General features: G+C 62.7%; 1 protein-coding gene across 6 annotated transcripts; it reads right to left on the minus strand.

Annotated features, from left to right (window-relative positions):
- Positions 1-86: 86 nt before the first annotated feature.
- ELMO3 (engulfment and cell motility 3) lies at positions 87-20,197 on the minus strand. 6 transcript variants are annotated; one of them, XM_050923161.1, is made up of 21 exons: positions 20,063-20,197; positions 17,300-17,431; positions 17,102-17,142; positions 16,597-16,669; positions 16,459-16,509; positions 15,880-16,049; positions 14,809-14,908; positions 14,566-14,717; positions 12,733-12,811; positions 11,665-11,715; positions 11,212-11,334; positions 10,011-10,142; positions 8,750-8,854; positions 7,622-7,730; positions 7,203-7,339; positions 5,704-5,867; positions 5,316-5,428; positions 4,178-4,282; positions 3,399-3,481; positions 2,658-2,738; positions 87-1,558 (listed from the first exon to the last, which is right to left on the minus strand). In XM_050923161.1, exons 2-21 carry the CDS (start codon positions 17,375-17,377, stop codon positions 1,346-1,348), a joined length of 2,160 nt encoding a protein of 719 aa, XP_050779118.1. In that variant the 5' UTR covers positions 17,378-17,431; positions 20,063-20,197; the 3' UTR covers positions 87-1,345. The 6 variants fall into 6 exon arrangements, with proteins under 6 accessions (XP_050779118.1, XP_050779119.1, XP_050779121.1 ...); XM_050923162.1 differs by lacking the exons at positions 11,665-11,715; positions 20,063-20,197 and having other exon boundaries at positions 17,300-19,315; XM_050923164.1 differs by lacking the exons at positions 16,459-16,509; positions 16,597-16,669; positions 17,102-17,142; positions 17,300-17,431; positions 20,063-20,197 and having other exon boundaries at positions 15,876-15,972.
- Between the last annotated feature and the right edge of the window lie 728 nt (positions 20,198-20,925).

Below are 20,925 nucleotides of genomic sequence, written 5' to 3' on the forward strand. Positions count from 1 at the left end.
CCCGTAACCAGGCTCCAGCCCAGGGAGGCCAGAGGAATCGAGCTGGAAACCCCAAACTCCCCCCCCTTAAGAAAACAGCCCGTGGGTTTCTCCATACAAGTGTTTATTGCCCAAACGCTGGGGGGTGGAAGGGATCTGTTCTCAGCCCTCTCCAGCCCCAGGGCAGGGGACAGTGCAGGTCCAGTGCTGAGACAATCAGGCAGGTCCCCTTAGTATTATTACAGTGCCACATACCAGAGGAGGGGGGCTGGTGCCATGGGGTCCCTCTCAGTAGAGGCCCCAGGCTGGAGCGGTACAGAGCAGGGTGAGGGGCCAGGGAAGCAGGCTGGCCGGTTAGTAAGTGCAGCATTCTGGCTAAGGGGGCAGTGGATCCCGGGGCCAGACAGACAGTGCTGGGCTGGGACCAGGGGCAGCTCGGCTCACCTCATGCAGCTTGCGCCACAGGCCTGGTGGGGCTCTGGCAGGACTCCCCTTTCTTGTACTCAGTGAATTGCTCAGCCATTTGGCCCCAGCAGCGTTAACACCGTAGCTGCTGGAAGGCAGATTTCCCCCCAAACGCCCTCTTGTCCATAAAGAATAACACGGGCTGCTAGCACCACGTCAAAGCTCAGGGCAACAGCTGGCCCCTACCCTGCAGTGTGACATTTTAGCTTCCTCAGGCGGTGCTGAATGTCAGCCAGGCCTCTGGCTGATGAGCCAGCAGCAGAGAGAGCCTCAGCAGGTACCGGGCCAGGGAGAGGCACCAGCCCCCCCCGCCCAGGCTGTCACTTATCACTGTGCCTCCCGTGCCCAGAGAGCGGCAGGGGGAGCGCGGGGCAGCACAGGATCGTACCTTCTCAGGCGCCACCTTGGCGTCTTTCCCTGGGGCGTGCCCAGGTGTCCCGTATCGTACCAGCTCAGCAGCTGAGGACTCCTGTGGGAGGATGGCACCAGCCAAAGGCTCTGTCAACCCCCCAGGAGCAGGCTGCCATGCGGACCGGGGAGCCCCAGGCCACCCCCCATGGTGCAGTAACAGCAGCAGCACCAGTGCAGTGAGGGGCAATGAGACACTGCGGTGAGCCCCGCTCGGTCAGGGCAGCAAGTCGAAGCGGTGGGAGGCTGCCCTGGGGGAAGGGGCAGGCTCAGCAGCTCCGCCGGGGCAGAACCAGGACAAGGGGGGAAAGGGGATCAGGGCCCAGGTCAGAGTGAGTCTCCTCCCCCACTCGCTCTCTGCCCAGCAAGAGGGGCCACGGTGGGGAGCCAGGTTTTCCCTTCCTCCCCCTTCCAGTGCAGCCTCTGGCCCAGACTTACCGCTAGCTGGGGCTGGCTCAGGGGAGCGAGAGCACCATGGCCGGGGCGAAGGCCCTCACTGTTCATGGGGGCTGAAGTCATAGCAGAAGTTTAAATTGCTGGGGGGGTTGGGGACAGGGGGAGGGGTGTCAGGGATGGAAATGTTCTCCAGGTCCAGGAGGCGCAGCTTGAGCTCCATGGAGAGCAGGATGTCGAGCTCGCTCTGGGTTCGCTCGCTCGTCATCTCCCGACCCAGCAGCACGTTCAGGCCGTCCGTCCACAGGCAGAACTGAGGGGTAACCGAAAGCTGGCCTCAGCCTTGGGGTAGTCGCTCCCGCCCACCCCAATCTGCCCCATACCCCCGGTGTGCCCCTCGCCCACATGCTTCAGACAGGGCAGGGGGCAGCAGCAGGCCAGGGAGGGCTCCAGCAGCTGGCTTTGTGCAGCCACAGCTCAGTCCCCGGCCCCCAGCATCTGTGCGGAGGTCTGACCCCCCGGGCCCTTGGCTAGTGGCAAAGTCACACTGGTTCAACCTCAGTCCTGCATGGAATACTGCCAGCGGCGTGTAGTGTCTTGTCCAGGCAGGGACAGTGCTAAGGCCTTGTTCCCCTCCCATGCCTGTCCCCCAGTGCGCCCCCCTCACTGCATTCGTCTCTCCACCCAGTCCACCATGCATCCTCCCCCCGTTCAGAGGCATCTGGCATCTCAATCGCCTCCTCCTAGCTCCACGTCCATCCACCACACTCCCCTGCCATCCATCACCACAACTCTTCCTCCATCCCTTCCCGATGCAGGGCCAGGCCCATCTCCTCCCAGCCTAGGCCGTGTTCCCATCCCAATCTGATCTAAGCCATGCGCATCCCCCCCGTTGATCCTACAACACCCCTCGCCCTTGGATGTCTGTTCAAGCCCATCCCCAAGGGCCCTCACTTCTGTCCCAGGCTGAGGGAAACTGACTTCCCATTCATCCAGGTTGGTCTGTGAGCCTCTGAGGACGCCTGGGCAGTGAACTGCAGAACCTGCCTTCCCCAAGGCACAGTCACATCGACGTACAAAGGCATGACTGCCTGCACCCCGGCAGTGGGGTGGGACTGCCCTGAGCAGCGTGGGCACTGCCAGCTCACCCAGAGAGTTACAGCTCAGACCACCGTTTCTGGGGAACAAGCTCTGGGCCCACTTTGCTTCCTGCTGTCCATCCGCACGGACCCCACCATCCCTACCACGCACCCTCCACTCAGAGCCTGACGGGTGTGCCAAGGGGGAGCCACCTCCCTCTTTCACAGATGGGGAAACAGACAAAGGGGCAGAGACTCTGCCCAGATCACCGCCAAGCCAACGGCAGAGCCTGAGCTAGAACCCGGCCCAACGGACCCCAGGCAGAGGCTCACCTCATAGCGAGTGGGGGCGATGAAGTTCAGGTAGTACTCCTCCACGTCGTAGCTAATGGAGAAGGCCAAGTCCAGGACATCCTGTGGGGAAACGGCAGCACGTCTCAATCTCTCGGCAGCCAGTCCTGGGTGCGGCTGCAGCGAGGGCAGGAAGGGCTGTGCAGAGCACGAGGCCCGGGAAGGCAGCGGATAGGGCTGTACCCTGCGCTGACAGATCGCAGGGCTGGGCTGCCATGCCGGGACGATGCCGTGCAGCAAGCTGGGGTGCTATTTGGCTGCCCAGTAATGCCTGTGTAGACAAGCCCCTGGAGAGCTGCCAGACGTACACGTGGTGTCAGTGACTCCCAATCTCCAGGCAGGGAAAACCCGGGGCAAGGAGCCGGTGAACTCGCTGGGCCGTGGGGGAGCACCCAGCTGTGTTCGTTCTCAGCGCCTCTTTGCTGGGCTCTCATGCTCTGCCCTGTTCAGGTTCCACGCTGGGTCCTGTGCTGCCAGCCAGCCCAGGGGGTGCAAGACCCTGACGGTGGCCAACGCAGGGCGGCTGCTGGCCCTTCACCACTGCCATTGCAGCATGCGCCTGCCCAGATCCCAGCTCTCTCTGCCTTCCCTGGACCAGTGCAGTGGATAACTAGCAGAGGGAGGCATCAGGCTGCCTCACCTCCAGGACCCCATGGACAGACACATGCCTGTACAGAGCCCAGCATAGGGGGGTGACTGGCCGGGCAGGGAGCAGCTGCTGACCTTGTTGTGTTTCCCGGAGCCCTTCTCCTTCATGTGCGGGCACTCCCTGCCAACCAGCAGCTCCTTGATGTCAGCCACGGGAACTGGAGGGACAGAGGCATGGCAGGGGCGCTCAGCAGAGCCCAGCATGCTCCCCCCACCCCCTGCCTCACAGCCCTACCCAGTCCCTGACAGCCCAAGCCCTTGCAGACTCGCCCCGAGGGAGCCCAGCACAGCTCTCTTGGCAAGACAAGCACAGGAGGAAAGGCAGCCCCCTTGGGTGCTGAGCAGGGTGGGTGCATGCCAGCAGTATGGGGTTAATCAGCAGCCCAGGCCCCACCAGGCAGGCTCAGAGCCAAGGCCCATCTACCCAGAGTCCCATCTCTCTCAGTAGCCAACGCCAGCTGCTTCAGAGGGCAGTGCCCAAACCCCAGGAGCAGATGGGGACACTCTGCCCCCGCTCTCTAACAGAGACCAGCTGAAGCCCAAAAGCAGGACAGTTAATATCCTGTCTAGGCTGAGTGTTGGCATGAACGATGCCAGTTCTGGCCACTCCATAGTCGCTCTCTGGGAATCTTCCTAAATTCTTGGCCTCAGCAGCTTCCTGTGGCCATGAGTTCCAGAGGCTAACCGCCCCGTGGGAAGAGCATCGGTTTGGAATTTCCCACCGTCACCAAGCATCCCTTGCTCTGTGTTACGGAGAGAACAGAAGCCCCCGATCGCCGCTCCCCCATTTGTTACTTGGCACCCTGCGATCACATCCCCTCTGAGGGACGACCCCCCTCTTGGCTGTCACGTACTCTTCTCCGGCAGGCTCTCGATGGGGGCGCTCTGCACTCCCTGCTCCACGTCTCCGTAGTGCAGCACCTTGTGGTTGGGGGACAGGCGGCAGTACCACAGCTTATCTGGAACGGGAAGGGAGCGGCAATCAGGGCCCCCAGCTCACCCACAGATGGACGTCTCCTCCTCCCCTAAGGGGTGTCTCTGTCCGAACCGTGTGCTCCTCCACACGTGTTGGCTTTCCCCCAGCCCTCAGTTTAAAAACAGTTCTACGACCTTTTTAGTTTTACCTGCTGGCACTTTGGTTCTGTTTTGGTTGAGGTGGAGCCCATCCTTCTGTATATGCTCCTCCTTTCTCAAAAGGTTCCCTGGTTGCTAATCAATCTAAACCCCTCCTCTCTACACCATTGTCTCATCCACGCATTGAGGCCCTGCAGTTCTGCCTGCCTAACCGGCCCTGCGCATGGAACTGGGAGCATTTCAGACAATGTTGCTATGGAGGCCCAGGAGTGTAGTCTCTCACCTAGCAACCCGAAGTTGACCTCCAGGATCTCTCTACCTTTCCCTGTATCATTGGTACCGACACGTACCATGACCACCGGCTCCTCCCCAGCACTGCACGCAAGTCTGTCTAGATCCAGGATTCTCAAACTTTTTTGCTGGGACCCCCCTCTGGAAATATTTCAGGCTGTGATGACCTCCCCATACCACGCTGCCCTTACTTCTGCGCTGCTGCGGGGTATCCTCAGGGCAAGAGGACACTATGGCAACATCTGGAGGGAGGGTCCCAAGTCTGGGATCGTTTCTCACCCTCCTGCTTGAAGTTCTCCTACCCTGAGACTTTCATCCTCCTCAACAGCACAGGGGCTGCCAGCCCAGGGGTGGGACCGTCCCAGGGGGTCTCCTCACGTACCTCTCCGTCTCCCTTAGCTCCTCCAGTTCAGACACGCTGGTCTTCAGAGTTTAGCGAATGTACTTCAGTGCCCTCTCTGAGCCCCCCGCAGGCGTGCCCACCTGGGGCACCTCGGACCCCTCCCCCACCACCTGAGGGACACTCATCACTCCCCCCAAAGGCTGGGAACCACAGCGCCACACCCCCTCCGTCCCCCGGGTGTCAGGGCCCAGCGTGCCAGGACGTGGCACTGCCCCTAACCTCACCCTGTCTGCGGCGGCTGCTGATCTTGCGGAAGAGGGTCCCCTCACACAGCCGCAGGAGCCGCTGCTGGCGGATCAGCTGCAGGAGCTCAGGCTTGAGCCTCTCTCGCAGTTCCCTGGGGAGCGGGTGAGATAGAACATGGGCAGGTACACCCCGAGCGCAGCGCTGAGCCCCAGCGGACGGGCAGGGCTCCCCCGCAGCGCTCAGCGCAGGGACTCGCCCTGCCCCCGCAGCGCTCGGCGCAGGGACTGCAGACCCCCCCCCCCCAATGCTCAGAGCAGGGACCCCAGACTTCCAAGGGCCCAGCTGGCAGAGTAGGGGGCTCCTTCTGCAGCCCCGACTACAGAGCCAGGATCCCTCTCCCTGTGCCCCGGCCCCGCTCCCACTCACAGCACGGGCACGGCCAACGTCTCCTCCTGGTGCATCCTCTCCGTCTGCCGCAGTCTCAGGATCTCGCTGTAGTTAAGTGCATTCACTCGGGTCTTGAACAGCTCCAGGGAGGTGGGTTTGAGGGACAGGGTCCGGGTGATCTGCTCCCGGACCACCTGCAGCACCTGTGGGCACAAGGCATTGTCATGGGACCCCGCTCCACAGCCCCCCACACCCCCTGCGGGGCACACGGCACCATCCCGCCAGCACGGGACCCCACTCCACCGCCCCCCACGCCCCCTGCGGGGCACACGGCACCACCCCGCCAGCGCGGGACCCCGCTCCACAGCCCCCCATGCCCCCTGCGGGGCACACGGCACCACCCCGCCAGCACGGGACCCCGCTCCACTGCCCCCCACGCCCCCTGCGGGGCACACGGCACCACCCCGCCAGCACGGGACCCCGCTCCACAGCCCCCCACGCCCCTGCGGGGCACACGGCACCATCCCACCAGCACGGGACCCCGCTCCACTGCCCCCCACGCCCCCTGCGGGGCACACGGCACCATCCCGCCAGCACGGGACCCCGCTCCACTGCCCCCCACGCCCCCTGCAGGAGACATGGCACCACCCCGCCAGCACGGGACCCCGCTCCACAGCCCTCCCTGCCCCCGGCGGGGCACACGGCACCACCCCGCCAGCACGGGACCCCGCTCCACTGCCCCCCACGCCCCCTGCGGGAGACACGGCACCACCCCGCCAGCACGGGACCCCGCTCCACAGCCCCCCACGCCCCCTGCGGGGCACACGGCACCACCCCGCCAGCACGGGACCCCATTCCACAGCCCCCCACGCCCCCTGCGGGGCACACGGCACCACCCCGCCAGCACGGGACCCCGCTCCACAGCCCCCCACGCCCCCTGCGGGGCACACGGCACCACCCCGCCAGCACGGGACACCGCTCCACTGCCCCCCACGCCCCCTGCGGGAGACACGGCACCACCCCGCCAGCACGGGACCCCGCTCCACTGCCCCCCACGCCCCCTGCGGGAGACACGGCACCACCCCGCCAGCATGGGACCCCGCTCCACAGCCCTCCCTGCCCCCTGCGGGGCACCCAGCACTGCCCCGCCAGCACGGGACCCCGTCCACAGTCCCCCACGGGGCACACGGCACCGTCCCGCCAGCACGGTACCCTGCTCCACAGCCCCCACTCATGCCCCCTGCGGGGCACACAGAACCGTCCCACCGGCACGGTACCCTGCTCCATAGCCCCCCCCATGTCCCCTGCGGGGCACACGGAACCGTCCCGCCGGCACGGTACCCCGCTCCACAGCCCCCCCCCCCCACTCCCCCTGCAGAGCACACAGAACCGTCCCACCAGCACGGGACCCGCTCCACAGCCCCCCCAGCCCCCTGCGGGGCACATGGTACCACCTCGCTCCACAGTGCAGATCTGTCCAGATCCTATCTGCCCAGTGAGACCCTGGACACCCCGCTACACTGCAGCGTGGGGCTCACCTTGTCGAAGTCCTCCTGCGTGGCACGCATCTCCTTCCAGGTCTTGTTCTGCAGCTGGATGCAGATACAGAAGAGCTCTTGGAAGAAGTGGTCCTGACCGAAGAACATGAGGTAGAAGGCCTGGGCCGTCTCCGAGCCTGAGGCAAGGAGGACACAATGGGATCAGGTTTCCCTGCTCTTTTGGAAAACCTCAACAACCAGGAGGTCCCGGAAACGGGGACCATGATGCCCGCAGGGTATGGCTGCACTCATCCCCCCTGCAGCCAGGACACCCACAAGGTTTCAGCTGGGCCCACCCCCTAACCCAGCCAGGATCTGTGATGCCCACCGGTTTCAGCTGCACCCACCCCCTAACTCAGCTGGGCATCGTGGGGCTCTGGATGGGCTACGTTAGCAGACCCAAGGGGCCACGCACTCACATGGTTCCCCGACATGCAGGATCTCGCAGAGGGCCAGGGTGAGCTGGATGCTGCTCCGGGCAAACGGGCACTCGTGTTTATCGTCACGGCTGCTGTTCTCAAGGACAAACTGAGAGACACAGGCCCCGTCACAGCTCCCCGAGCGCACACGCCCCCAGGCAGCAGAGCCGCCATAGAGCTCTTCCCGGCAGGGGCGGCTCTGAGGGCTAGTGAGGGCAGTGACGGGTAGGGTCCACATACCCCCTCCAAGCCCAAAGGCTCCCATAGCTGTACCATGGTCAGGGACACAATGTTTTTACTGGCATCTCGGCCAGCTCCAGAATCAAGGCGCTACGGTACCATCTGTACTGCATCACAGCCCCCAGCGCCAGCGCTGCTCAGTGCCCAGGGGAATGGTGTGCTGCTATCAGGACCCGAGCTGCATTTATTTGTAGGTTTTTCAGACACACAGAAAGGACCCTTGTTCTCAGCTAGTCTGACCCCCTGTACAGCACAAAGCAAAGAACCCAGCGCTTTGCGTCAGGGAATTTGCCCGCGTTTCCCGCCCTGTGTCCTGATGAGCCCAGGCTCCTGAGCTCTCTTACTCCATGCGTGTGAAGATAATTACACTATTCTATTTTGGCCAAACCAGAGACAGTTTTTAGCAGTGCTGAAAACCCCACTGGTTGCCCAAGGGCCACAGGAAATTTCAGCTGCCCAGCCTGCTTCAGCACGAGAGCAGGACAAAAGCACCGCCAACATCTGTACCCAAAGTGTAGTTGCTGCTTTCCTTGCACTCCAAAATAGCCTGGCTCAACACCCCCCTCCCCAAACCAGCCAGCCTCAGGCAGGGACAAAGAGCAGCGAGAAGGTTGGCCGAACAGCTGAGGATGTTACGAATAACTGACAATACGGCCTTAGGATAGGAAGGCCCAGGCAGACCTACTGCTAGGGGGCGTTGGCTCTCCAGCTACGAGAAATAAAGGCTCGTCTACATTGGAAAGTTAATTCAGATTAAGGTAGGGAGGGAATTTAAAGTGAATTAACTATTTCTTAATAGCTCCACATGTAGGCAAACCTGGCGAGATGGGAGAAACCTCCCAGGGCTGTGCCTGGGGCGCAGCTCGCGAGCCGGGAACACGCACTCACTCTGCTATAGGCGCTCGGGCAGTGTCTGGAGAAGTAGACCATGTTGTCCAGGGCCAGCAGTCCCGGAGGCGCGAGGTGCAGGTCCTGGGCAGGGTTACTGTAGTTCTGGGAGGACACAAGCGGATGCAGCTTTCGTGACTGATCATAATGGCAAAAAGCCCTCAGTGCAAAGGAGAGGGCTGCCGTGGCGGACGCCGATACGGACAGTCGATTCGTATCCGTCACTGTCCCACGGACTCCTGACGGCTCCACAGACCTCGCTGTGCTGCGCAGTGGAGAACGAGGGGCTGAGATGAAGCCAGGCGGCTCAGTGAGAACCAAATGAGATTTTCCCATCTCTTCATGAGGACGCACAGCCTGGGCAGGGCACAGGCTCCCCAAGCCAGCAGCGCATACTGAAGGCCCCTGGTGGGGCATGCTGAGCTCAGATGGGCTGGGATACATGCAGCGCACAGAAGCGAGGCTTTCAGACATGGAGAGGAGCTGTCATTTGTATGTTCTCCTGCCTGCGCCGGGTGCCCAGGCTGGCCCCAGAGCCCCAGCCCTCCAGCACCTCTTGGCTGATGTAAAGGATCCTGCAATCTCACGTGGTGCAAGGCCACGGTCCAGGTAGGGGTTCTCCCCTGCCGGGGGGCTCTCCAGTGTCAGGGAGATGGAGCCAGGACTAGAGCTGGGAGGGCGCTGCTGAAGTGTCCCAGGGAAGGATGTAGCCCTAGGCAGCAGGGACAGCGGAGTCTGGAGAGGACAGTCGTGCCAGTGCCTGGTCCAGGCCCAAGCCCACGCTCGAGGGGTGGGCAGTGAGCTGCCCTCTATAGGGGCTGGGGTCAGACCCTGTACCCAGGCGCAAGGGCCTGGGAGAAGGACACGCTGCTGCTGGGCTCTCTAGACGCCTTCTCACCCAGAGCAGGAAGGTGAGTTTTTAAACCCCTCTCCCTTTCCCAGCATGCACTGCTTCCTGCCCACAGCCCCCACCTTCCACTCGCACAGCGCCTCTACCCGAAGGGCCAAAACAGGGTGGGAGGGGGCGAGGCCTTCCCTTAAGGGGCCAGCACACCCTGGTGCAGTCCCGACGCCGCCAGAAGCCAAGCACTGGTCGCGGTTCCCCTGCCAAAGCAAGAGAGGTGGGGGCTGCTGGGGGAGAAACAGCCACAACCCGCTCTTAGCTCCTGCCCGCCGCCAGCCGAGGAGGACGTGACCCCTGCAGCTCTCGGGGCAGGGCGGTTCGGAGCCTGCCCCGCAGAAGGGCTGGGCGGCGACTCACCTGGAAACCCAGCTTGCGGAACTCCGTGACACACACAGAGCGCCGGCGCTCTGCGCTGACGGTGCCGGCAGAAGGCTCGCTCTCCAACTCGAAGGCACTGTGACGCAGGAACTGGAGAAGCTCCCGTTGCTCCTGCAGAGAGAGCAGGGCCCAGCCAATGCCTCAGTCCAGCCGACCCGAGCCCCATCCCACAGGCAGAGCTCAGACCCTGCTGGGAAATAAATGGGCCCCACCAGGCCTCCCCATCTAGCGCCCCTGGGATCACAGCCCCCCAGCTAGCAAACACCACCACCAGAGCTCTGCGGGGTCCCAACCCAGGAGAGGGGAGGGAGGCCCAGCGTCAGACCAAAGGTCCATCAAGCCCAGTGTCCTGTCTCCCAACAGTGGCCAACGCCAGGTGCTTCCAAGGAAATGAACAGAACAGGGAATTATCAAGTGACATCTCATCATCCAGTCCCAGCATCTGGCAGTCAGAGGGACACCCCCCTCATCCTTAGCTTGTTCTTTTACGAACCCTGTTATAGACTCATAGACTTTAAGGTCAGAAGGGACCATTATGATCATCTAGTCTGACTTCCTGCACAATACAGGCCACAGAATCTCACCCACCCACAAACCTGTGTCTGAGCCACTGAAGTCCTCAAATCGTGGTTTAAAGACTTCAAGGTGCAGAGAATCCTCCAGCAAGTGACCCATGCCCCACGCTGCAGAGGAAGGCGAAAAACCTCCAGGGCCTCTGCCAATCTGCCCTGGAGGAAAATTCCTTCCCAACCCCTAATATGGTGATCAGCTAAACCCTGAGCATGTGGGCAAGACTCATCAGACCAGGAGCTGAGTCCTTGGAAAGGCCAGTTCCAGCCATGGGTGCTGAGCACCCAAACGCAGCCCTACGCGACCTGGGCACCCCTGGGATAGCACCGACCTGCCTCCCTCCACCAGCAGGGGGTGGTAGCGCCATCCCCTCCAGCCAACACTCAGCAGGACTGGAAGCAAAGAGGAGCGGTGTAATGGCAGAGAGGCCGGGGCCACCTAGGGGCTCAGCTCTCTAGGGCAGGGGGAGTGGCAGAGGCAGGAAAGGTGGGAGGGGGACACTTTGCGGAGGAGTTCCGGGGAGGAGAGCACCCAGGGCAGACCCAGGAGAGGGAGAGCGCTCACCCGACAGGCCCGCGCGGGGGATAAAGGGCAGAAGAGCCCGGCAGACCTGCGAGTAGGGGTCCATGGGGGTCCGCATCCTCCGCTCCAGCAGGTTGAGGGTGATGGATTGCAGCACGTAGAGATAATGGGCCATCTCATCCCCCATCGGCTCCGAGGCGTGGATAATGTTCTACGGGAACCCCCAAAGGCCGTCACTGACCCCAGCCAGATCCCAGCTTTCCATGCCCCTCTCCCAGGGCGAGAGCGACGGGGTGCAGAGCTGCTGGGACCAGCACTGGACAGACACAGCTGCAGGCACCCAGGTGCCAGGGCAAGGAGCGGGAGGGCACAGCAGCACTGGCAGGAGGCTGGCACAAAGCTGGGGAAGGGGACAGAAATTCTGCAGGTGGAGGCTCTGGGTGCACAGACACCTGGCTTAGGGGTCAGGCAGCCCAGCCGCAAGGGGGCAGACCACAGGGGCGGGGCGGGGCGTGAGGCCAGGAGCTCTCTGCATCCCCACCTTGTGAATGAACTGCCGGATGTTCCTCTCACCCAGATAGCCCATCATGTCCTAGGAAGGGAGAGAGCGGGTGAGACGCGCCGCCCAGCCCAGCCCCGCCCAGCCCAGCCCCACCAGCTCCCCACAGCCGCTCTCCCCACCAACCCACCAGGCGAGGCCAGTTCCCGGGGCAGGGCAGGGGGGAGAACAGCCAGGCTCCGAACGTTACACGGGCGTGCAGGGAACGAAAGGATCTAGCACCCAGGCGCCTCCTGCTCAGGGGGGAAGAGTCCAGAGAGCCCAGGGGTGGGCACAGGGCAGGCAGCCCAGGCCTGACCCTGCGGGGGCTGTCTGTGCGGGGCTCTGCGCAGGGCACAGAGGGCGATAAAGCAGCTGGCCAGTTAGTCCCTGCCGCATTCTCGGCACCGCGCAGGGCAACAGAAGTGCAGCTCTTCAAAGGAGAAAGGTGGGGCAGGCAGAGCAAAGGCCCAGGCCCAGGCCCAGCTGCCCTGGTCCATCCCCTCGGCCACATGCATCTCCTTCCGTAGCAGCCGGGGGGGGGGCCGGGCTGTGGTGCTGGGAGCTCAGTGCGACTCAGCAGGATGCTCCAGGCAAGCAGCCAGCGCCCTGGGCTGCAATTGGTCGTGGAGCTCTGCCAGCCAGAGCCCTAGTGCAGACAGGCACCAGCTACTGCTGTTATGCCCTGCGTCTTCTCGACCTGCCCGAGGGGGGTCGGACACCACGGCAGTTAAAACGCTGGCCCGTCTCTATGCCAGGACTCCAGCATCGCCCCCTCCAGGGAGCTGAGCTGGCACTAGCAGCACTGGGACATACCTAGGCAAAGCGCCTCGTGGAGCAGCCCAGCAGGGCGACACCCCTGGCAGGCAGCAAGCCGAGCCTGGCACAGCTCCCATGACCTGACCACTGTCTTTTCCAACATGGACAGGCAGCCTCCATCCTCCCCTACCCCAGCCCCAAACAGCCCTTCCCAGAGGGCTCGCAGACCAGTGACTGCCCCCAGACTGCATTCCTCCTTGCCCCAAGCCCCACAGTGCCCCCTGGGGCATGGTCAGCTCTGGGGGACCTTACCCTCCTCTCCGCATCGCTGGCATTCAGCAGCAGGGCGATGAGCAGCGCCATGGCTTTGAGCTGCAGCTGCTGGTTGGTCCTAGGGGCAAGGAAACGAACCACTAGCGTGACTAGCCCGGAGGGTGGGCCTGAGCCGCCCACCCCCAGCTTGTCTCCCAGCCCAGCTGTCCCCACCAGCCCCACGTAACCGGGCTGCACATAGCTGGCAGCTCCCAGCAGGGAAGCCAGCCGGAGGCATCTGCGAGCCAGGTACAGATCAGGGGATGTTCCACTGGCGCCCGGTGCCAGGGCACAGGCAGGCACCGTAAGGGCAGCGGGCTCCCTGCAGAGAGTGGGCACGAAGAGACTGAAGGGCATTCAGGGGCCTGGAGAGAGAACTGGGGTGGGGAAGGCCAGAGCAGAGCCCTGCTGGGCCCACGACCCAGCCGACAGTGCAGAGAGAAGGGGGCCTGGGGTGGGCAGGGGGAGGCGAACGCCTGCATTTGACAGGCTGTGCATCAGCAGACGGGCGCCGAGCACCTGCACCATGCTGGCAGGGCTTATCAGGAGGGATTTAAACCCAGGCAGGAGGGGGAGCTCCCCGCACCCTGACGCTAGGGCATGAACTTCCTGCCGCCTAGCCATGCAGAAGGGGCCTGTTCCAGAACCGGCGAGGGACAGCAGAGCAAGGAGCTGTCATGTCAGCCAGGCTTGCCCCCTCAGCCAGTGTCGGGGGAGGCTGGCTGGGCTCATCAGGGGGCAGGAGAGGGCGATGCCACGCGCCCAGCGTTCCCAGAGCCGCATGGAGTCGAGCTGGCCGGGGCAGGAATGGAGAAAAGAGGATAAAGGAGAAACCAGAGAGTGTTCGCTACAGACCTGGCTGGACCGAGGGCAGGAACAAGTCAGGACCAGCTTGCGCCGCTGGAACCCCCAGACTCTGCTCTCCTGGGGGGCTGTAACTGCCTAGAGGCTGCGGCTCATTTCAGAGCTGGCACACAGCTCCACCAGCTCAGATCCCCCCGAGATCGGCCAGGGGTGCAGTTCCAACAGCACCCCAATGCTGAGTGTGTTACTGGCGCCAGAGATTCCACGGGAGAGCGCAAGCCGGCGAGCGGCAGTGCTGAGGGACCTTGCAATGAGCACACCCAGCAAAGGAGTGAGGTTCTGCGATGTGCCGGAGCAGAGGGGCAAACAGGCCTGCCTGTCTCTAAATGGCTACAGTGCACGTGCAGCCGGCATGCTGGGGCTACTGGGGAGCTTGTTCCCAACTGGAGCTAGATGGGAAGCCTGGAGAAGCAGCAAAACTCGGAGGAGGCGACACGGAGCGAGCCAGGCGGACGGAGATATAGAACTACATGTAGCTAAGCCGGGACGTGGGGACCAAACATCCAAGGGGCGAGTCCCCACGAGGGAGGGGGGTTAGAGAGCATTGCCCGGCCGTAGCCCAGCAGGCTGGGCTGAGATCATAGTGGAGAAGGAAGGCAGAGGAGCAAGGAACTGGAGTAGGCTGCAGATTGCTCTCCCCAGGAAAGTGGGGCAGGCTGAGGAGATGGAGGCCGGCAGAGGCAGGATGGGATCATGGCTTGTGCTGTACTCATAGGTGCCGGCTCCATGGTCAGCAACCACCCACTGATCAGCTGTTCGGCAGCCCCCACCCATCAGCTCCTCCCCCTCCACCCAGCACCTCCTGCCCACTGCCAATCAGCTGTTCGGTGGCGGGTGGGAGGCCCTGGGGAGAAGGGGAGGAGCAGGGCAAGGAAGAGGCAGGGCGGGGCGGAGCCTTAGGGGAGGGGGCGGGGCCTCAAGGCCAAGCGGGGGTGAACGTTGAAAGTCGGTGCCTGGGGCTGTACTTACACCTGCAGGTGGGTGAGGAGGCGATCCAGGGTCACTTCACGTTTGACCAGCTCAAAGAGGAGGCGGCTGCTCGGGACCATGTTCTCCAGGATGGACAGGGAGAGCTGCTGGACAGAGGCGTCCATCCCACCCGTGTTGACGTACCTCACTATCTGTAACAACGGGAGCAACGGGAGGTCAGAGACGCCGAGCTCAGTCGCCACGGCACGGCGGGGGGCGCAAAGGCCCCGGGGAGGCACCTACTTTTTTGATGAAGGCCGGACTCAGCGTCTCCCAGGAGACAAAATCGTGCTCCATCAGCTCCATGAAGGCCTTCAGGGTGTGAGCTAGAATCTCCCCTATACTGGAGCAACAGAACAGCAAACATGGTGAGAGGGGGCCCGGGAACCCCACAGAAACGCCGCTCAACAGGCCGGGGCAGCAGTGACAAAGCCACCCAGACACCACAGCGATGGGCACATTAGAAACACCTAGAGAGACAGAAAACAGGGAGAGGGCGAGAGAAAGAGACAGGGGATGAGCAATGGAGAGAGAACACTTGGTACAAGAAATCAGCCTCTGGCTTAGCCCAGGGAGGAGTCTGGAGACCCGGAAAGCGCCAAGGACACAGGACTTTAAGGTTGCACAGTTAAGCATACAAGCGTCAAGGAAATCCAGGGTAACCCTGAATTCTGCTGCCTCAGGCACATGCTCTACAATGGAGTCTAACGACACGCACATGCAGCGCTGCCAGACAACACGACACCCGGCGTGGAGCCAGGAAAGTGCAGGCTGCCCGGCAGGGCCCCAGGGAACACTGACACCTGCTGAAAGAGAAGCCGAGACCGAGAAAGAAGCTGAAGAGCTACGTCTGTCTGGCCTGGCCAAGCGATGACGGAGAAGGACACAGCAAATATCCAGGTTGGGGGGTCACACTGAAGGAAGGCGAGGGATCAGTTAGGGGGGTACACGTGGGAGGCAGTGACTAGAGCAATGGGGCGCAGAACAACGCAGGATGATCATCAGGAGATTTCCTGGCAGTGAGATCCAGTCTCCTCAGGGGAGGGATGGAACATCTGGGATGGACAAACCTACCAGGGGCAAGTCCCGCCCTGCCAGGGCCCCAGGCAGAGGCCTGTCCTCTAGACTTCCAGAGCACAAGGGTGCATGCAATGCATGCAGAGCGCGTACTGCAAAGGCATCCTACCTCCCCTGGCTGCACAGCCTCGCCGGGGAGGGGGCTGGGGAAAGGACAAGCCAGGCACGTTTGTACGTGGGGGCAGAGAGGGGAACTCATCGGATGTTAGGAGGGGCAAAGAGAAGCAACTCACTCACTCGTTCCCTTCTTCCACAATAAGGAAGAGCTGTTTCAGGCCGTTCCTATTGATGAACTCCTGGGCAAAGGTGATGTCTCGGGAGAGGTTCGCCAGCTTCTTCAGGGAGTCTGCCTTCACGTCCAGGTTGTGACTCCGGATCCCGCTGTGCAGCCGCTCAGCCTCCTGATCCTGCCAGACCAGCGTCAGACCACCGCATGAGAGAGGACATCAGGGATTCAGAATTCCAACAGGGTGAAGGGGGAAATTGGGCCAGGACAATCCCATAAGGAGAGACTGGGTGAAGAGGTTACACTATAGCAGGGTCAGGCCAGAGCAGTCCCACGGCGGGAGCTGAAACAGGAAGCCAGACCTGAGCAATAGCAACTGCTTGGCACCAGGGATCTCAAAGCACTTTACAAACACTAGTCAAACCTCAAATCCCCCTGCAATTGTACTAAGACAGGTCAGTATCCTTATCCCCACATTACTGCTGGGGAAAACGAGGCACGGGGGATCGATGGTGAGTCAGCAGCAGGATCCGTGTCTAGCTCTGACTCTTCAGTCACAAAGAGGGGAGGAGGATACGGGCGGGACGTACTGGAGAAGTGGTCAGCCGCAGAATGCTCCCATTCTTAATCTCCGCACGGTTCTACAAGGAGACAGACAAGGACACGGGATGAAGAATCCATAGGTCGGAACTGGCCAGCGAGGGCCTCACGCACTGCCGGCCACTCACCGACTCAGTGATGTACGTCTGCTGCCCGTCCACATACTGCAGGGCGTAGTGCTCGGCATTGCCCAGGTTCCACCTGCAGCGGGAGAGAGAGTCAGATCCCCCCCTTCCGCCCACGCTCATTGCCTGCCGGCTGCCCAGCGTGCCACACAGCTGCGCCAAGGGAAGGGCACACGCTCTGGGGTGGGGAGCAGAGGGACTAGCCAAAAAGCTGGGGGAGGGGAGAACAGCCCCCAGAGGGCCTGCTCATTCTCAGAGATGGTCCCCAACAGAGGCAGATTAAGATTTATTGAGGCCCTTCACAGCTCTGGACTCTCCATCTGCCCTGGCGGGTGCACCGCCAGGGCAGGGACATGGGCCAGAGGCTGCTCTCGAACACTCGGGTCCTCCCCCCAGGGCAGATGGAGAGCCATGGACTCCCCACAGCTGCCCACGTGACTTTTACCACAGCCTAGGACAGCAGCCCCCAAACTGCCACGGCTAGAGAGCAGACAAGAGAGTTACTCACACGTCACAAACCTCCTTCACAACCGCAGCCAGGGGCTTGGTCTGAAAACAAAGAGAAACAGCGTGTGGGGAGCGTGGCTCGGGCGTCGCCCCCCGGCACAGAACCGAGCACACAGCATGAGACACAGCCCTGCCAGCCCCTCCAGTAGCAGGACCCCCCCACTATGCCAGCTGGGCTTTCCAGGAGGCAGGAGATTACCTGGTTGAGTTCGATGAGCTGCGGGATGGCTCCCATCATCTGAATGGCAATTTTCACCACGTCTTTAGGGGGCGGCATGGTCCTGGTTCTCCAGCTCCTGTGCGGAACCTTCCCCGCCCCACACAGCAACTCCTGAAAGAGAAAGGGGGGGCACTCAGTCGCGACAACCGCTCAGAAGTCACCCACCTGCATCACACTCGTGGGACTGGCACGCCCTCGAGTGCGCCAGGTGGCACCATGACCACCACTGGGAATGCACATGGGCAGGGGGAAGATGAACAAGGTCCTAATAAATGCACCACAGAATTACAGTCCTTCAGAGGTCCCGCTCACTGGGCAGGAGACCAGCGGGATCCCGGTCAGATGCGAGCAGCCACATGCCATCAGCACACGCGGCACCAGCAGCGCTCCACACAGAAGCCGATGCTAAGGGCCATCAGGTGCCGTTACGGCCAGGGACACAGCCTGAAAACCCCATTCAGCCAGGGGGAGAACGCTCTCTCGGGCGACTCCCGTCAACTCCTGCGCAATCCAAGCCTGTGTTTGATCATGCAGGAGCACAGAGATTCTGTTGGCACTGCTACCGTCGGTCAGGGAGGCAAGTCATTACGCCGGCAGAAAAACCCTTTCCATGGACGTACACCGCACCCAGGGGGCCATCAGCTCAGTAGTGCAAACATGCCTCCATCTCCCCCACCTCAGCTGTGCCTGAGAGAATCCACAAGCGGCAGCCAAGTAGAAACTGGCCCTCAAGCAGCCGGTCAGTTTCATTCAGAGGTCACTTGGGAAAGCTCCTGGCATGCCCCAGAACCGGCTGGCAGTGGCAGGGAACTCAAAGAGAGAGGCGGGAGAAGTGGTAAAGCAGCAGAAAAGGCAGAAGCCAGAGAGAGGGCAGAGAACTGCCCTGATCAGAGCTCCCCCAGCTTTGCCATCACCCTGCAGCCAGCAGAGTTAGTCAGCTGCTCAGCAGGGCTCTGTTAACACCTCCAGGGGGTAGGAGAGGCTGGTAGGATTTGATAGGGGGGTGAGAGGGAGAGAGAAAATACCTAGAAGGCAGGAGGCGTAGGAGTGGGAAGGGAGGAGGCAGAGACAGAGAAAAGAGGAAGTTGGCTCTGAAGACTGCAAGAAAAGAGACCCCCAGCTATTTCAGGAAAGAGAAAGAAAAAGCGGAGGGCAGCCAGGAAGGGAAAAAAGGAAGAGCGACAGCAAAAGTGAAGTAGGAACCCACGACGACTGTCAAGCGGGGCTCTGCAAACCCACGCCACTAGTCATTCCTCTGCCAATCGCCAAGCCTGGGTTCCATAGATGGGGTTTTGTGGGGTTTGACCAGATAGCAAAATCCTCTCCAGCAAAGAGCTCGTTAGCACAGGTCCACACAGAGCTAAAAGTCCCACCGCTCGGCCGCAGCTGGGCCAGGCTCAGGAGGTGAAGCTAAAATTTGCTGTGCAGTGGTTCCGGCTCAGGCCGGCCCATTGCAGGCCCGAAGCAGGAATATTCCCCCCCACCACCCCAAAGCAAACAGGGGCTCCCTAGAGCTGCTCAGGGCCCTAAGCAATTGCTTAGTCTGCTTATTCCCCCACACTCGCAGGGTCCCAGAGCACCAGCTGAAGCATCTACACAGCTGAGCCAGGGCCAGCAGCGGGTTCTTTGTCCCTGTGCAGACACCCCCTTCGGCGTTTAAATCGACAGAGCACAAGCCCGCGGATGCCGAGCAGCCAGCCTGAGGAGGGGGTTAGAGTTTGGGGGGGGGTAATCCTCCCACGCCCTCAGAGCGTCTGCCGGCATTCGCCATGTGTTTCGGTCTCCTGCTGGCGCGTCCAGGCTTCCGAGCGGATGGCTGATGGATGTGGCTTCTTTTCTGCAGCGTTCGGCGTAACGTCGCCCGCGTTGTCTCCTCCCCGGTGGTGGCCATATTATCCTGACGGCGTGGCCTAAACGTGCCCATGGTCGGCCTCGCACCACGCTGGCTGCGGTAGGTTGGTTTGTTCTCCTTCCAATGTCTGGTGGGGCCAGACACTCTGCAGTGAGCTCTGCAGTGAGCTCTGCCGCTCACCTGCAGGCCTTTCGGAACGAGTTACGGCTCTGGCTGAATAACTGGTATGTTTGCAATGCAGAGCACGACCACAGCGGGCAGGGAAAGGGCACGGCAGGAACGGGTCACGGGGCTGACAGGCCCAGCTAGCTCCAACACCTGGCTGGGAGTGTACGGCTGGCACGGAGCCAGCTGAACCTGCCAGAGCATGTGTGCCCTGGGCCAGGCAGAGCCAGGCAGGGTAACCGAGCCTCGGGGTGCCAGCTCAGCTACACCCACCAACCCCGAAAGGGAGAGGAGTGGAGGGGACACTGGGACCCACCATGGAGCAGGAAGCTGGAGGAAAGGAACAGCTGGTGTGCCCGATGCCAAGGGCCACCCAACTCAGCCTACCCCCGGGCCCTAGCAGCCGGCCCACCCCCACGCTTGGGGCCATAACGCCTAGCCCACCCCCACCCCTGGGACCTAGCACCCAGCCCACCTCTACACTAGGGGTCATAGCATCCAGGCCACCTCCACCCCCACCCCTAGGAGCTAGCACCCAGGCCAGGCCACCCCACCCCTGGGACCTAGCACCCCGCCCACCCCTACACCAGGGGTCATGGCACCCGGGCCACCCCCACCCCGGGGCAATAGCACCGAGGGAGTCACCGCACCCCTGGGACCATAGCACCTGGGCCACCCGCATGGGCCCCCGGGGAAGGGCTCTGGGGCCGCCCCGCCGCACTCACCGGCCCGGGCACCCCGCGGACCCGCCGCCGCCTGCAGTTCCGGGTCGTGCCGCGGGTCTCCGCCTTCGGGGCGGGGCGGGAGTCGCTCGGCGGGGGGGACGCGGGCAGCCGAACCGGGCCGAGCTCTGCTGTGGGGGCGGGGGGGGGTTACCCGGGGGTTACCCCAGATCCGGACACTGCGCCGCCGGCAGCGGCTGCAGAACTAGGGGGCGGGGGCGGGGCCCCGGCCCCCCCGCAGGAGGAGCCGCTCCGCCCCCCGGGCAGCCCCGCGCCGCTCGCACACCCCGCCCCGTCCCGGCAGCCCCGCGCCCCGCCGTGCTCCGAGGGGCGGCCTGGCGCAGCGCTGAGCCACCGTCACCGCGGCCGGTAACTCGCCCGTCTTCAGCCGCTGAGCAGCCCGGCCTGGCCAGCGGGACTCCCGGCTCGTGCCTGCGGGGGTGTCCACAGGCCCGCACGCTGCCGAAGCCGGGCCTCCCACTGTGTGCCGGACCAGCGGGGCCGCGGCCCCCGGGCCTGGAGCTGGGGCGAGCTCCCTGGGGCTCAGCGGGGCAAGGCACAACTGCACCCCCTGGTCTCGCCCAGCTCCGGCACTCCCAGCTCCCTGGGTCTGCTCCAGCTAGGGGGACCAGATGTCCCGCTTTTATAGGGACAGTCCCGATTTTGGGTCTTTTTCTTATATAGGCTCCTATTACCCCCCACCCCATCCTGATTTTTCACGTGCTGTCTGGTCACCCTAAGTCCAGCACTTCCTACGCGCAGGGCAACGTGCATCTTTAATGCTACATTTTGTTTGCTTTTTCCAATATCGAAGTTTATTCTCTGGGATCATGTGACTTTAAGGCTGAGTTCCCCCGTTCCTCCCG

This window comes from Gopherus flavomarginatus, chromosome 14 (assembly GCF_025201925.1).
Source record: "Gopherus flavomarginatus isolate rGopFla2 chromosome 14, rGopFla2.mat.asm, whole genome shotgun sequence".
Lineage (NCBI taxonomy): Eukaryota > Metazoa > Chordata > Testudines > Testudinidae > Gopherus > Gopherus flavomarginatus.

Excerpts from the sequence above, each read along its gene's own strand:
- ELMO3 (XM_050923161.1), bottom strand. The coding sequence starts at position 17,377 with ATGCCGCCCCCTAAAGACGTGGTGAAAATTGCCATTCAGATGATGGGA. Across the intron at positions 14,718-14,808 it reads GTCCGGCCTTCATCAAAAAA|ATAGTGAGGTACGTCAACAC; the intron begins GTAGGTGCCTCC and ends CCGTTGTTACAG. Across the intron at positions 3,482-4,177 it reads CGAGAGCCTGCCGGAGAAGA|TTCCCGTGGCTGACATCAAG; the intron begins GTACGTGACAGC and ends CTGTCCCTCCAG.